Source organism: Pelobates fuscus, chromosome 4 (assembly GCF_036172605.1).
Source record: "Pelobates fuscus isolate aPelFus1 chromosome 4, aPelFus1.pri, whole genome shotgun sequence".
In the NCBI taxonomy this organism is placed as follows: Eukaryota; Metazoa; Chordata; class Amphibia; order Anura; family Pelobatidae; genus Pelobates; species Pelobates fuscus.
Window position 1 is genome coordinate 250,432,292 of NC_086320.1, and position 14,693 is coordinate 250,446,984.

Here is a 14,693-nt window from a genome sequence, read left to right on the forward strand (position 1 = left end):
GGTTTATGTTATTTACATCCAGTTTGTACCATTGCTTTCTATATCTAGTGATACATTTCTTGTACCACCCTAGCATCCAGTTCCTCATACTGTATTGCTACTATACTTTTAAACATTTGAACCACATCTTTGAAATATACAAAGTATAATATTTGGAGCAGATATCAACTACCCTATGCTATATCAGGGATAGAGATATCTGCACTGCACATATCATCGGCTGCGTTATCCACTATTTACCTATTTTTATCTATCTATTTTTATTTTAATTTTATTTTATTTTGTATTTTTATTTTTTATTTTTATATTTTTTTATATTTATTTATATTTATTATTTTTTATTCTTATTTTTATTTTATTTTATTTATTTTTCTTATTTTTTGTGCTTTTATTCACCATATTATTTTTTTCTTCATCTTTTTTCTCCCTATTTTTTCATCTCTTTTTTTCTGTGACTTATTGGACTCTTCCTTTGTTCTCTTTATTTTATTTTCTTTTCTTTCTTGCTAATAGACCTGCCACGCAAATTTTGTGAGTTTTAAAGGCACAGCACACATTTCTTATATCTTAAAGGCACAGTACACATTTATATACCCGCAATCTCTATACTTGTACCGTTTACCATACTCAGCCAACATCATAGGTTAGCTCCTGGTTTCTGCATACTGTAGCAGAGTGTTCCAAGTTACGTATCAGGTCCGCCTCGTGCCATGCCGCAGGCCAAAGCTCCACACACACCAACGTCCCCGAAAAAATGTCCCGAAGCCCAAGGAGCCGGAGGCATCCGTAAACAACTCCAGGACCACATTAGATATTGCTTCCCGTCGCCAAAATGTCCGACCATTGTACCCTGCGAGGAATTCACTCCAGACATTCAAATCGTCCTTAAGCAGCTTGGTAACCCGGATAAAATGATGGGGAAGACTAATGCCGACGGTAGCCAGAGACAGCCGTCTACAAAACACCCGAGCCATAGGCATGATCCGACATGCAAAGTTCAAGTGGCCCAACAGGGATTGCATCTGACGAAGCTGCACCTTCCGCGCACCCCTCACCCGATCAACCATGGTAGTAAGGATCCCCAATTTATCACTGGGCAAACGAAAAACCAAGTTGATGGAGTCAATCTCTATACCCAGGAAGGAAATCACCGCCCATCTTGTCCTCTGCCACTGGAACCCCCTAATCTCGCATAACTGCCTTAAACTGTCCCAACAAATCCTCACATCGTGAAGAATGTGCCGGACCGACGAACAGAAAATCGTCAAGATAGTGCAAGAGGGAAGAAAAACCTGACACCTCCGTTACGATCTATTCCAGCAATGTGCTAAAAACTTCAAAATAATAACAAGAAATCGAGCAACCCATGGGAAGGCACTTATCGTAGAAAAAATCCCCTTGAAACTGACACTCCAACAAATGAAAACAGGAAGGGTTAACTGGGAGCAACCGAAAGGCCGATTTAATATCCGACTTAGCCATCAGGGCCCTGGGCCCTGATTCCCGAACGAGATCAAGAACCCGATCAAAAGAAGCGCATCGGACCCGACTATCCTCCTTCGCAATCCCGTCGTTGACCGAAGCCCCAGCTGGAAAAGACAGGTGATGAATCAGCCGAAACACCCCCGGTTCCTTTTTAGGAACAAGGCCCAATGGGGACAACCGCAAATTATCAAACAGAGGAACGGAAAACGGTCCCGCCATCCGTCCCAAGTCCACTTCTTTTTTCAGTTTAGCCCTTCCTTACCCCGAATTGAGGACAAATTGTGCGCAAACGACGCCAGCCCCGACGGAGTAAATGGGATCCTAAAACCGTCGGTGAAACCTTCCCAATGCACCTGCGCGTCCCTACGCCTGGGATACCGCGCGAGCCACGGGGAATCCCGCGTGCCACGGGGAAGAGGGGAATCCTGCGTCCCTCTCCGCTCCCTGACGGTCCAAAGAGGCACTGGCGAGTTCCTCCGCCGGCCCGCTTGCACCCGCTGGCCATCTCCACTTTCGGGGGGCCAGCGGTGCTCCGTTTCAGAATCCCCGGATCCATCTTCACCCGGACTTCCGGGTTCGGCAGTGGCCTGTGACGTCTGCACTCCCTGACCCGCAGACGTCACGTACGCGCCACCAGCGTTCCGGCGTGCGGCGCTCCACCTCTTCCGGCGTGCGGCGGCACGCCCTGACATCACATCCGCCGCAGCCGTAAAAGAAGGATGAGGACTGCGCGACCTCACATCTCCCACAGCGCCATCTTGGGATCCTCCATCTTGATGGCCAGGCCCCGACCAGACCATCCGACGCCTGGAACACCTCTCCCCGCTCCTTCTTCTACAGGAACCCGGATTCCTCCTCAGGGGGCCAGCCTCACTCGGCCCCGGACAGGAAACAGCTGGTGGCACAGCCCTGGCTCTCCGCACCGGACTGGGGTACAATCTGGATGGCGGCCTGGAACGGCGGGTACGATGTCCTCTGGTGGGCCCCGACCCCTCCTGAGACTCCTTGGACACTGTGAAGCAGCGCAGCATAGGACTCTGCTCCGTGGGTCCTCTGAAAGGCCTGCAGAATAGTAAGTAGAGCCTCTCTGGGCATGTCAGGGACATGAGCCATGATGTGAAAATATCAACTGCAGTGGCAAATTCTGTAACAGCAGTTTTAAATTACTAACAGCAGTTTTGCTTTTTCCGGGTGACCAGAAACAGCACTGCTAGGTTCCCTCAGCGTGCTCTCCAGTGGTCTGGTAAGTATTACCCAGTGTCCCCAGTCCAGGTGCATCCCAAACATTGTATCCCCTTGTCGCCATGCCAACCTCTCCAGGCAGCAGTCATGCTCCCCCCTCCTTATCCACTCCAGGGGTTGGACTATCCACTTCAATACCTTCCATTTTTTTTCAATAAGCACTTCCCACCCACCCTTCCCACTTTCCCAGGGGTTTGGCATCTTCCCAGATTACCTACTCACATATTAGCAGTCTATGCAAAGGTTCTAAGCTAACAAGCGTCAGTATCAGACATAGAAGAACATTTGTGTGGCATGCAGAATAAGTGCACAATTTTATGTCAGTAATAAAATGTAGATGTGCTCAAAGAATGTCAGATCAAAAAGACTAATTAGATAACCATTGGGTGCTTACAATTACAGAGAAACAACACACACAGTAATTAAATAAGCAGAGACATGGAGGCCTTGCAGATAGCCTAGACACAATCAATGCCTGTCAGAGAGATTTCTCCACAAAGTAGAGGGATGAGTCTCAGTGTCTCAGCAAGTCTCTTCACCAGCCACTGACACCACATGGATTCTTTCGACTTGAATCATAGCTCCAGCCATATTCAGTGGCCATTACTTGCACACACACAGATATACTGACACACAGACAGACATGCATATATATACACACATATACATACAATGTGCAAGCTTCTAACTGCAGAGCATTCAATAAATCTGGTGTACACTTTTTTTTTTTTTTTTAGGATATATCATACCCCCTATGAACATCAACCTGAGCTTACAACTCACTACAAATAATAGAAAAAAATATATAAAGCCATTTTGGAAAGCATATTTAAAAATACAGTTATTGCTATTTGTGACAGACACACACAAACATTTGAATAGCTCACATGTTAAGGGAGCATGGTGAATATGTAAACATTTATGCATATTGTGGCTGTGTGTGTTGGTTAAAAATACCCAAGCTGTGCATAGTGAGATAAACAGCAGTCATTGATTGAGAACAAGAGAGGATGGAACACTGCCTAGAAATTATACATATATATACAAAAAAAAAAATAATACAAATGTATTGGTGAACGAGATACAACGTGAATATTTCACACATCAACTCTTACACCGTCTGTATAAATACATACAGGGGCATACAGAGATACTATGCAGAAATAGAAGGTATAAATACATACAGGGGCATACAGAGATACTATGCTCTCTACACTAGGCTCTTACTTTGTAAACAGCAGTCATGTTTGGTATTATTTACTCGGATATGTCACACATACATACTTTTAAGATTAAATATATTGTCTGATTGCAGTCTGCAGCCTTGCTCTGCATAAACACCAACTGCATGCAGATATGGGGTGCAAACAAGCCATTCAATGCACTTTCTGTCTGCAATGCACTTACCCCCAGCACTGCAGAGGTTAATAGACCCAGAAATAAATTGTTCAAAAGAAATGCTGTATAACACATCTCACAACCAAGGGATACAGGACACAACAGCAGGACTGTATCAGTATTTTTCCCCAACATAAAGTTACTAAGAAAAAAAAAATATTTTCTATATTATATACACAATTCTGCAAAGATTGATGGAAGATTTAACCCTTAAAAGGTGAGCTGATCCAAGTCAGAGATAAGATGCAGTAAATCTCGGTAAGATCTTTCTGATGCCAGTTATAAAGATCAGTGAGGCCTACTTGGTAATGGGATGTTATAACTAATAAAACAAAATCTATTAGACCAGGACAGTCCATAGTTATCATTGACTTACCCCTCAGATGCTGCAGTTGTCCGGTCCCTGTCCCTTGGGGGGTGCTGTACAATAAGTTTAATGCAGGGGGGGGGGGGGAGGGGGGTCTGTGTGCTCTCTTGTGCTCCCTGGTGACAGGAGGTGGGTCCAGTGCTGGGGTCATTAATTGCATGCTGGTGACTAGGTGTCATTCGATGCAGGCTTGTCCCCCCTGCCTAATTTGAGACGCAAGCTCTTCCAATTTTACGCTCATGCAGGGAGCCTGCCCCCTGCTGCTCAGTCGGCTCCCCTCTGCTACAAAGGGCAGGTCCTGCAGGACTTCTAAAGGGAACGGCGTTCCTGCTGTGAAAAAAGTGCGGGAACGCCTTTCCCACACGTTCCTGCAGGACTCGAGCCCTGACTATTTCACTCTTTTCGGCAGCAGAGAGATCCTTTTTCTTTCCCATATAGCATGAAAACGGTGCTCTGCTTAATAATGTGGAACACCCTCCTTTAGTAGTTTTTCCTTAAATTGGGCTCTCCTGGCAATCTACCGTATATACTCGAATATAAGTCGAGACCCCTAATTTTACCCCAAAAAAATGGGAAAACTTATTGACTCTAGTATAGGACTAGGGTGGGAAATGCAGCAGCTACTGGTAAATTTCTAAATAAAATTAGATCCCCAAAAAATTATATTAATTGAATATTTATTTACAGTGTGTGTATATAATGAATGCAGTGTGTGTGTGTGTGTGTGTGTGTGTGTGAATGCAGTGTATGTGTGGGTGTGTGTAAATGCAGTGTGTATGTGTATGAATGCAGTGTGTGTGTGTGTATGAATGCAGTGTGTGTTTGTGTATGTGATGCAAATCCTTGTTGGGGGGGCAGTTTTATTATATTTTTTAAATTATTTTTATTATTTTAATATTTTTTTTATATTATTAATATTTTTGTTTTATTTTGTATTATTTACATTTTTATTTATTTATTTTTTCGTCCCCCCTCCCTGCTTGATACATGGCCAGGCAGGGGGGCTCTAATTCCTTGGTGGTCCAGTGCATGGGCTGTGATGGAGGGGGGCTGGCAGCGAGCTGTAACTTACCTTTCCGTCAGCTCCCTTCTCCTCCGGTCTGGTCAGCTCCCCTGTCAGCTCCACTGTAAGTCTCGCGGTGTGAGTGCCGCATGGAGCATTGCCACGGTAACCTGTGGCAACGCTCTGACCCCGCGTCTCTTGCGAGACTTGCAGTGGAGCTGACAGGGGAGCTGACCAGACCTGAGGAGAAGGGAGCTGACAGGAGCTGCAGGAAAGTTAAGTTACAGCTCGCTGCCAGCCCCCAACAGGACTGCCGGGCTTGTAATGAGCCTGGTGGTCCTGGTCTATATTATGGCAATGTAAATTGCCATAATACAGACCTTGACTCGAGTATAAGACGAGTAGGGGTTTTTCAGCACAAAAAATGTGCCGAAAAACTTGTCTTATACTCGAGTATATACTGTAATTATCACAGGTGGCCGAGATTGTTTTCAGTGATCAAAAGAGCCCTGAGACACATTGCCATCCATGAGTTAAACTGAAAAACAAAATATTTAATCTTTGTGACACTTAAATAGAATTTACATAATAATTTGGAACAGGGTGTAGAATGGCTTTAAAAAAAATTAAAAATAAAAATCCAGGTTTTGCAATTGCCCATTCAAAGTCCAGATCTCAACCCGATTGAAATGCTATGGCAGGATACTAAGAGAACTGTGCATAAATCAATATCAGCAAACCTCAATAAACTGAAGCAACTTTGTAAAAAAAAGAGTGGGCCACAATTCCTCCATAATGATGAGTCTGATAGTTATGCGGAAAACTATTACTTCACGCTGATGCTGCTAAGGGGTTTCTACAAGCTGTTGAATCATAAGGTGTACTTGGTTTCACACACTGCTTCTCTATTTTGACTTTATATTTATTATATTGTGACACAATGTAATGTCATGTGTTGTTGTTCATCTGCGGTTGTATTTACCTAATTTTAAGACCAATTTAAGAACAGATGATTAATATGACCTGATATGTCAAATCATATAATTCAGTGAGGGTGTACATTTTTTTTCCCTTCATGACTGTAGCTCAAGTTCCAGAACTTGTACAATTGAAGATTATGCTAGCTTTAGTGTACAGATAATCTTAATTTTAATAATGACAGGAGGCTTCATATTTTGCATAATCTTTCTTTACTAACTCCATAGCAGCAAAGAAAAGAGTGACATAACTGAGAACCAATCACAATGCAGTATAGAGTATAAGAGGTGTAACATATGACATCATTTCCTCTTTAAAACATGCAACATCACAAGGTTACAATGCAGAATAACATTAACGATAACTCAAAACATAAACGGTCGAACATAAGCAGATAGACTCCAAGGGAAGATTGATTGAAGTAAAATGACGATCTTCCTTGGCAAGGCGATGATGACACCTTGAATGGAGTCTGTAATGTCCTGTTTCATCTGTTGAAACGAGAATGTAAAGAGGTATTAGCTTACAAAATTGGTTGGGTAAAAACAATGAACTGTTTACCCCTTAAGATAAGATAAAACTAGTATTAAATATAGTGAATGCATTCCTCCCATCTATCAATGCTAACTAACATCCCACCCACATGGCATATAATTAAATGTGCAACAAACTCATCATAGATAACATAGCAGTCATAAAAGGAATAAAGAGATAGAATATGCATGAAACAGAGGGAGAGAAGAGCGAGAGAGAGTAGGGAGGGAAAATACTCGCCTCCTGTCATTATTAAAATTAAGATTATCTGTACACTAAAGCTAGCATAAAATTCAATTTTATCACATGACAGGAGGCTTCGTATTTTGCAATTTCAACGCTGAGAAAGTAGAGCAAAAGCCGGATTAGATGGAGGACGGAAATAGAACGTACGAAAGGTGGATTCCCTTGTCCAGTCCGCCGCTTGCAAAATATCTGGAAGGGAGGCCCGTGCCGCGTAGGCGGAAGAGGCTGCGGCCCCTCGAACTGAGTGTGCTCCAAAACCCTGGTCTATCCCGGCAAGGGCCAAGAGCCATCTAACCCATCTGGCCAACGTAGTGACCGAGACTGGAGCGTAGGGGCGGACGTAGGAGATGAGAAGTTGACGATTGGAAGAAGGCCGCAACTTTGTGGTAGCTTCCACGTATTGACGGAGAGTAGAGACCACACAGAGTTGGGGTTCTGAGGGGGAAAAAGCATAGAAGACAGAGGAAGAGTCCGACTTTGTGCGCCGAGAAACCTGGAAGGTTACTCCCGCTGGACAAAAGGTAAATGCATCGGCATTGAAAGCGCGTACATCGGAAACCCGACTAAAGGAGACTAGGCAGAGAAGGAAAGTGAATTTTGCTGTAAGTTGGCGAAGTGATAAATTTAGGCCAAGTGATAAATAGAAGGCCAGTCCCGTAAAAACTGTAAAACTATGCCAACGTCCCAGAGTCCAGAGTATTTGGGTTCCGGGGGGCGCCGGAGGCGCATGCCGCGGAGGAGTCTACAGTTGAGCGGGTTCTGGCCTAATGGTGTTCCTTGAGTCGGCGTATGGGCCGCCGAGATGGCCGAACGTACCACGTTGATGGACCGGTACGATTTCCCCGTTGTGAATAGGGATGTGAGGAAATTCATGATGCAGGGAATAGGTTTCCTGCGATAAATATTTGGTTCACCAGTAACCCCTGAAAGAGTCCAGGCCACTAAAGGAAGCCAGTCTTCCCTGACCAGTGGATGTGGTTGTCCCATCGGGTTCCTGAGAATGGTCAGAGTATCTGGCAGGAGGAGGGGATCCTTCTTCAACAGTTCCAGGTGCTCCGGGAACCACGGCTGGCTCTGCCACAGTGGCGTGATGAGGGTAAGTGTCACCCTCTGTGTCTGGATTCGGTGTAGAACCCTCGTTATCATCGAGAATGGCGGGAATGCGTAGGCTTCGTGTTGTGGCCATTGTTGTAGGAAAGCGTCCGTCGCTAGACTCTCTGGGTCTGGGAGCCAGCTAAAGAAGTCTTTCGTTTGACGGTTGTTGCGGGAGGCGAATAAATCCAGGGAGAAAGGACCCCTTTGTGCATCCAGTATCTCGAAAACCTGAGGGTCTAATTGCCAGTTGCTGGCGTCCCGCCAGTGGCGTGAGTACCAGTCTGCTGTCATGTTGGATTCCCCTGGAAGATGTTCCGCCAACAATGTGATGTTGCAGGGCAGGCAGTAATCGAAGATTTCCTTCGTGAGTTCTAATAGTGCCTGAGAGCGGGTGCCTCCAAGTCGGTTGATGTGTCTTACCGCTGAGACATTGAGACAGGATGCAACAGTTGGATCGTTCCTTTGCTAGGCTGCGAATGGCGAACGATCCTGCCAAGAGCATAGAGAGTTCTTGGGGAGTCCACACTCCTCCCGTGGAGGAGGTGGCGTCCGTTGCTCCCCAGTCTGGCGTCTGACTCTAGTATGAAGTCTGGTTGGTTTCCGAATATGGCCCGGCCGTTCCAAGCCTGCATGCAGTTCTGCCACCATTGCAATTCTTCCCGAACCTCGTCCGACATAGGGACCAGTTGGTCGTAAGTCGGGTTTCTGTGAAGGAACCTCGTCTTGAGGCGTTGCATGGCTCCGTAATGTAGGGGTCCGGGAAAGATGGCTTGGATGGCGGAGGAGAGAAGGCCCACGATCCGTGCCAGTAGTCGTTATGGTATGGACGTCAGTCGAAGTACTTTCCGAATTTCTCTGCGGATGGTGGCAATCTTTGCGGCCGGAAGGCGTAGAGTACACGATGTTGAGTCTATCTCGAACCCTAGAAATTCGATCACCTGAACGAAGCCCAGTGATTCGGGATAGGTGTACAGCGTATTCTGTGTGACTCTTTAGGGTCCTGGCATCCTCGTCGAATATCAAGATGTCGTCGAGGGAGACGATGCATTTTATGCCTTGGGCCCTCAGTTTCACCATTACCGGCTTCATAATTTTGGTGAAACACCATGGTGCTGAACTGAGGCCAAACGGGAGACCGGTGAATTGCCAAGGTGTCCCGTGCCAGTAGAAACGGAGATATGATCGACTCCTTTCGTGCACAGGGATGGTAAGGTATGTGTCCTTGAGGTCTAGACGCGTGAACCAGTCGTTGTCTCGAAGTAGGTCCCATAGGAGATGGATACCTTCCATCTTGAAGTGGCGATATACCACGTAGGAATTCAGTTCCCTGAGGTTGATGATGGGTCGGAATTCTCCTGTCTTTTTCCTGACCAGGAAAATATTGCTGTAAAATCCTGAGGGGTCCGGAGCCGGTTGGATGGCACCTTTGAAATGTAAGTCCTGAAGTTCCGCGTCTATCACACCAGCGTCTGTCTGAGATAGTTGAATCGGGCGAGGTGGGGTCTGTTGGAGCGGCGTCGTCTCGAATTCTATTTGATAGCCCCGTACTGTCCGCAGTATCCATGTGTCTGAGGATAGGTCTGCCAAATTCTGGGAAAAAAAGAGAAACACATCCTGCGATACGGCAGGGGGTTAGAGATAGGATAGAAAGGTGGCTTACCGTTGGAGAATCTCGCTCTGAAGCGTCCTCGACCGCCACGACCACGGTCCGATCCCCTAAACTGGTGGAATCGATGGCGGACAGATGAGTCCATGTAGAATGACTGTGTCCTGGTTGTGCGGGGGCCGGATGGCCAGAAACGGCTGGTGGCACGCCCCCTCTGCCGACCAGCCCTCCCAAAAACACCTAGAGTGTTGGATCCACAGAATACTTTCCGCATGGACGTTTGCGCCTTATTGGGGGATGTAAAGATATTTAACCTCTTATTGAGCTCAGTAAGGAAGGCCTCTCCAAACAGTTTGCCCTGTGCCAAAGGGCCCAATTCCTTATCCCCCAGTTCGACAAGCTTGTCATCAATTCTGAATAGTGCTGCTCGGCACCTCTCCGAAGAGAAACGAACGCGAGCGCCTAATACAAGGTGTTCGCGGGAAATTTGCCGAACGCTAGGCGTTCGGCAAAATAAACAAATTGAAACGAATGAACGGTTAAAGTGGCGTTCGAAAAACGAATACAACGAGCGAATGCAAAATAAAGAGCGGGAAATACCGCGATAACAAACTGACACTGGGAATTAGAGGTGAAGATGGCGAAAAAGCCGTTAAGACCTCTAATAAAGGGAAAGGGACATAATAGAAGTTCCCAGAGCCAGGGGAAGAACCCCAGAACAGAGGGGAAAGTCCGCAAAAGGAATATAGGAAGTAATTAGCAATATAATAATAGTAACAGTAGTTTACAAAATGGAAATGAAATACAGAAATAATGAAAGGACAGAGGATAAACCAAATCTGTACTTATCTTGTGATGGAGCAGCAAAGAAAGTCATACGTTACACGTCTTATACTCTATACTGCATTGTGATTGGTTCTCAGTTATGTCACTCTTTTCTTTGCTGCTATGGAGTTCGTAAAGAAAGATTATGCAAAATATGAAGCCTCCTGTCATGTGATAAAATTTACTCTATCCTTAACAGGTTAAGCTAGTCACAAATATGTCTTTCTCAAGAAGAACGATGTGGTCTGCCATTGGTAGATCTAATGACTTCAAAGGAGAATGCCAAAATTCCAATCTTCAGTTATCTGAACAAAATGGATCATCCAAGTTGTGTAGCTTTTGTATGCTTTACATGTTATGGACTGGCTTAAATGTTTCCTCTTATTTCCCTAATATTGTAATATTGTTATATTACCATTGTAATCAGGGGCGGCTCTCTGTTTAGGCGGCTGCCTAAGGCCTCGCGCTGGCTGGGGCCTCGCAGCAGCCTAAACTACCTGTGGACAGACTGTGTCGGGTCCTCGGTCAGTGACTGAGGACCCAACACCAGGAGGGGGCCCGGTATGCCGCCGGGTGCAAGGCCCCTCCTGGCTGCCCAGCCAGCCACCGCAGAATCTGGTCTGCATCACCCTCCATCACCCTCCCTCACCACCCTCAGCATCACCCCCTCACCATCACCCCCCTCCCTTAGCATCACCCTCCCTCACCATCAACCCACTCCCTCACCATCAACCCCCCTCATCATCACCCCCTCACCATCAACCCTCACCATCACCCCCCTCCCTCACCTTCACCCCCTCACAGCATCACCCTCCCTCACCACCCTCAGCATCACCCCCTCACCATCACCCCCCTCCCTTAGCATCACCCTCCCTCACCATCAACCCACTCCCTCACCATCAACCTCCCTCATCATCACCCCCTCACCATCAACCCTCACCATCACCCCCCTCCCTCACCTTCACCCCCTCACATCACTCCCCCTTCCTCACCATCACTCTCCTCCCTCACCATCACCCCCTCCCTCACCATCAACCCCTCCCTCACCATCAACCCCTCCCTCACCATCAACCCCCCTCCTTCACCATCAACCCCCCTCCCTCACCATCAACCCCCCTCCCTCACCATCAACCCCCCTCCCTCACCATCAACCCCCCTCCCTCACCATCAACCCCCCTCCCTCACCATCAACCCCCCTCCCTCACCATCAACCCCCTCCCTCACCATCAACCCCCCTCCCTCACCATCAACCCCCCTCCTTCACCATCAACTCCCCTACTTCACCATCAACCCCCCTCCCTCACCAACAATCCTCTTCACCATCAACCCCCCTAACTCACCATCAACCCCCCTCTCTCCCATCAACCCCCCTCCTTCTCCCATCACCTCCCCTCCTTCTCCCATCACCTCCCCTCCTTCTCCCATCACCTCCCCTCCTTCTCCCATCACCCCCTCCTTCTCCCATCACCCCCTCCTTCTCCCATCACCCCCTCCTTCTTACATCACCCCCCCTTCTCACATCACCCCCCCTCACATCACCCCCCTCCCTCTCACCATCACCCCCCTCTCACCATCTCCCCCCACACCATCACCCCCCTCTTCCTCTCACCATCATCCCCCCTCCCTCTCACAATCAACCCCCCTCCCTCTCACCATCACCCCCCATAAACACAACACACTTCAAGCAGCTACCCCATACACATAGGGTCTCAGACAAAAACGCAAACATGGTCACGGAGACACTCTCAGGCACATACACAGGTCAACTGTGCATCAATGTGTATATCTGACACTTTTTTGTTAGTGGGGCCTCATGTTTGAGTTTCTCCTAAGGCCTCATAAAGTCTACAGCCGCCTCTGATTGTAATTGAAAGATTATCCAGGATCAGTCATCCGTACTCTCACCCACTCTCAGGGCTTTCCAGAAGAAGATGTCGACAAGGAGGATCCATTTGAAAATAAGGAAGATGCTCCTGCAGAGGGGTGCTATAGTTTTTCTCTCCTTCTTAAAGCTTTTTGCTCTACAAATTTTTACATTTTCTGCAGTGGGGTTTTTGCTTTGGGTTTGTGTCCTACCGTGCTTTATAGAACATATCTTTGCTATTAGTGCCCATTTCTAATTTGGCTTCTAACCTTCTGTTAATTCAATTCAGGGGAGAACTTTTGACCAAGAATTAGATTAATCACTGCCTTTAAGGGTATTACATTTTTGTTTTTGTGTTTTTGTTTTTTGTTCTTTGTACATTTTCTTTTAAACCACTACAAACATTTTTGCTGAAACGGCTCTCTTAAAGCCACATTCTTAAGACATAACTTTTGCCAGACGAATTGGTGAGAGCCAAGCTTTTTTGTACGGAATCTTTTTAACGATTTTTGACATGGTTGCGTTTAATCCTTGATTTACCTCTGAAATTTCACCATGACATTTCAGTTGTAATCCTCAGACATATTGTGTACGTAACTGGTTTCAGTTACTCAAAAATTCAGGCTGCTTATATCAGTACTGATATTGGCAAAGGAAATTCTAAATAAATAAAAAAGTGGTATGTTGCCATCTACTGGCTATTTTCAGTATGACATACTGATATCTGTTACACTGAAAACTGTATGCTCAATGCATTGCAATAAGTGTTGGGCAACTGACAAAGCTTAGCACCAATTAAAATGGCATTGAGTCTTTGAGGAACAAATCTAGTGATATCACTGTGACTGAGCTTTTTCATTCAGTTGCACGGTTTCTATGGAGTTAAAGGTCTGTATGTAGTTCACCCTTTCAGCACTGCATGCAGCTCATCAAAAAGTCTATGGACTCTAAAAATAGCCCCAGCAAACCTTTAGGGTCAAATTTGATTTTGTATTGCTAAAGAAATCAATTATTTAAATCTTATATAATTCAAATAATTGTATCATATTCTAGTGGTGCCTTAATTTATACTGCATATTCTGTTGTTCATGCTAACTTAAATCAGTTAATTTATTATCGGAAATAAGGTAACTATGAATTAACTTTTCTCTCTCCCCCTCCCCCAGTGTGAAGACGATGGGCAATTGTTCTTTAGCCTTGATGATGGGAATACCAAATTCACAGATTTGATTCAACTTGTTGAGTTTTATCAGCTGAACAAAGGAATTCTGCCTTGCAAGCTCAAACACCATTGCATCAGAGTGGCCTTATGACCATGTACAAGACTGGTTTATGATGGAAACATTGACAATGGGTGTACTTGGTTTTAATGTGAGGGGGAAATCGTGTGTTCATACATGCACCTTGTGACTCTGGGTTAATCAACTGGCTGGTTTTAGAATTGACCTGGGAAAGAAATGCCATATATTGGCATCCTCCAATTAAATGTGATTGTATGCAAATTGATAAAACATGCAAATTGCCTGAAATCTTTTTAGACTGTGCTGTTCACCAGAAACCAGCATTGAATTATAATCCTGGGATATGTTTCGATAGTTATGGGGGGTTGTATAAAGACTGGAGTAATCTTGACAATTGAGACTGGTTTGTTTACTTTTTTTATTTTTAATGAAATACATTTTGCACTCATGTTTTTTTTTTTTTTTTTCTTTTTCATTTTTAAATATAGATTACAACCTTTTAAAGAGCTGGTGTGGCATTTGTATTCATGCAACAGATTGCTTACTGTGATAAATTAAATACTACAACTTTAAAGCCTCATTGGAAAATAATTGACAGCATTCAGAACGTTTTCTGCTTTTGTCGCCTACATGCATCTATTGAGAGTTCTTCTGGGGCACACTTCCAGTATGCCTAACAATAAACACAATGGCTGTTAAATGTCTGCCCTAATGAGATTGAAAGTCTGTAAATAACAATGCATTAATTTTTGCCTAAAATTTCTTTATACCTTAAAGTCAGCATGCCTTGTTGATTGTGAAGATTAACC

The 14,693-nt window shown here is 45.4% G+C and overlaps 1 protein-coding gene across 4 annotated transcripts in view; it reads left to right on the top strand.

Moving 5' to 3' along the window:
• LOC134608848 (growth factor receptor-bound protein 10-like) overlaps window positions 1–14,388 on the top strand; it is a 568,153-nt gene extending 553,765 nt beyond the window's left edge. For all 4 annotated transcript variants that reach the window (XM_063452029.1, XM_063452030.1, XM_063452031.1 and 1 more), the window contains one exon: window positions 13,810–14,388. In XM_063452029.1, the coding sequence (XP_063308099.1) occupies window positions 13,810–13,956 (147 nt within the window). In that variant the 3' untranslated portion in view covers window positions 13,957–14,388. The remainder of the gene's footprint in view (window positions 1–13,809) is intronic.
• The last annotated feature ends 305 nt before the right edge of the window (window positions 14,389–14,693 follow it).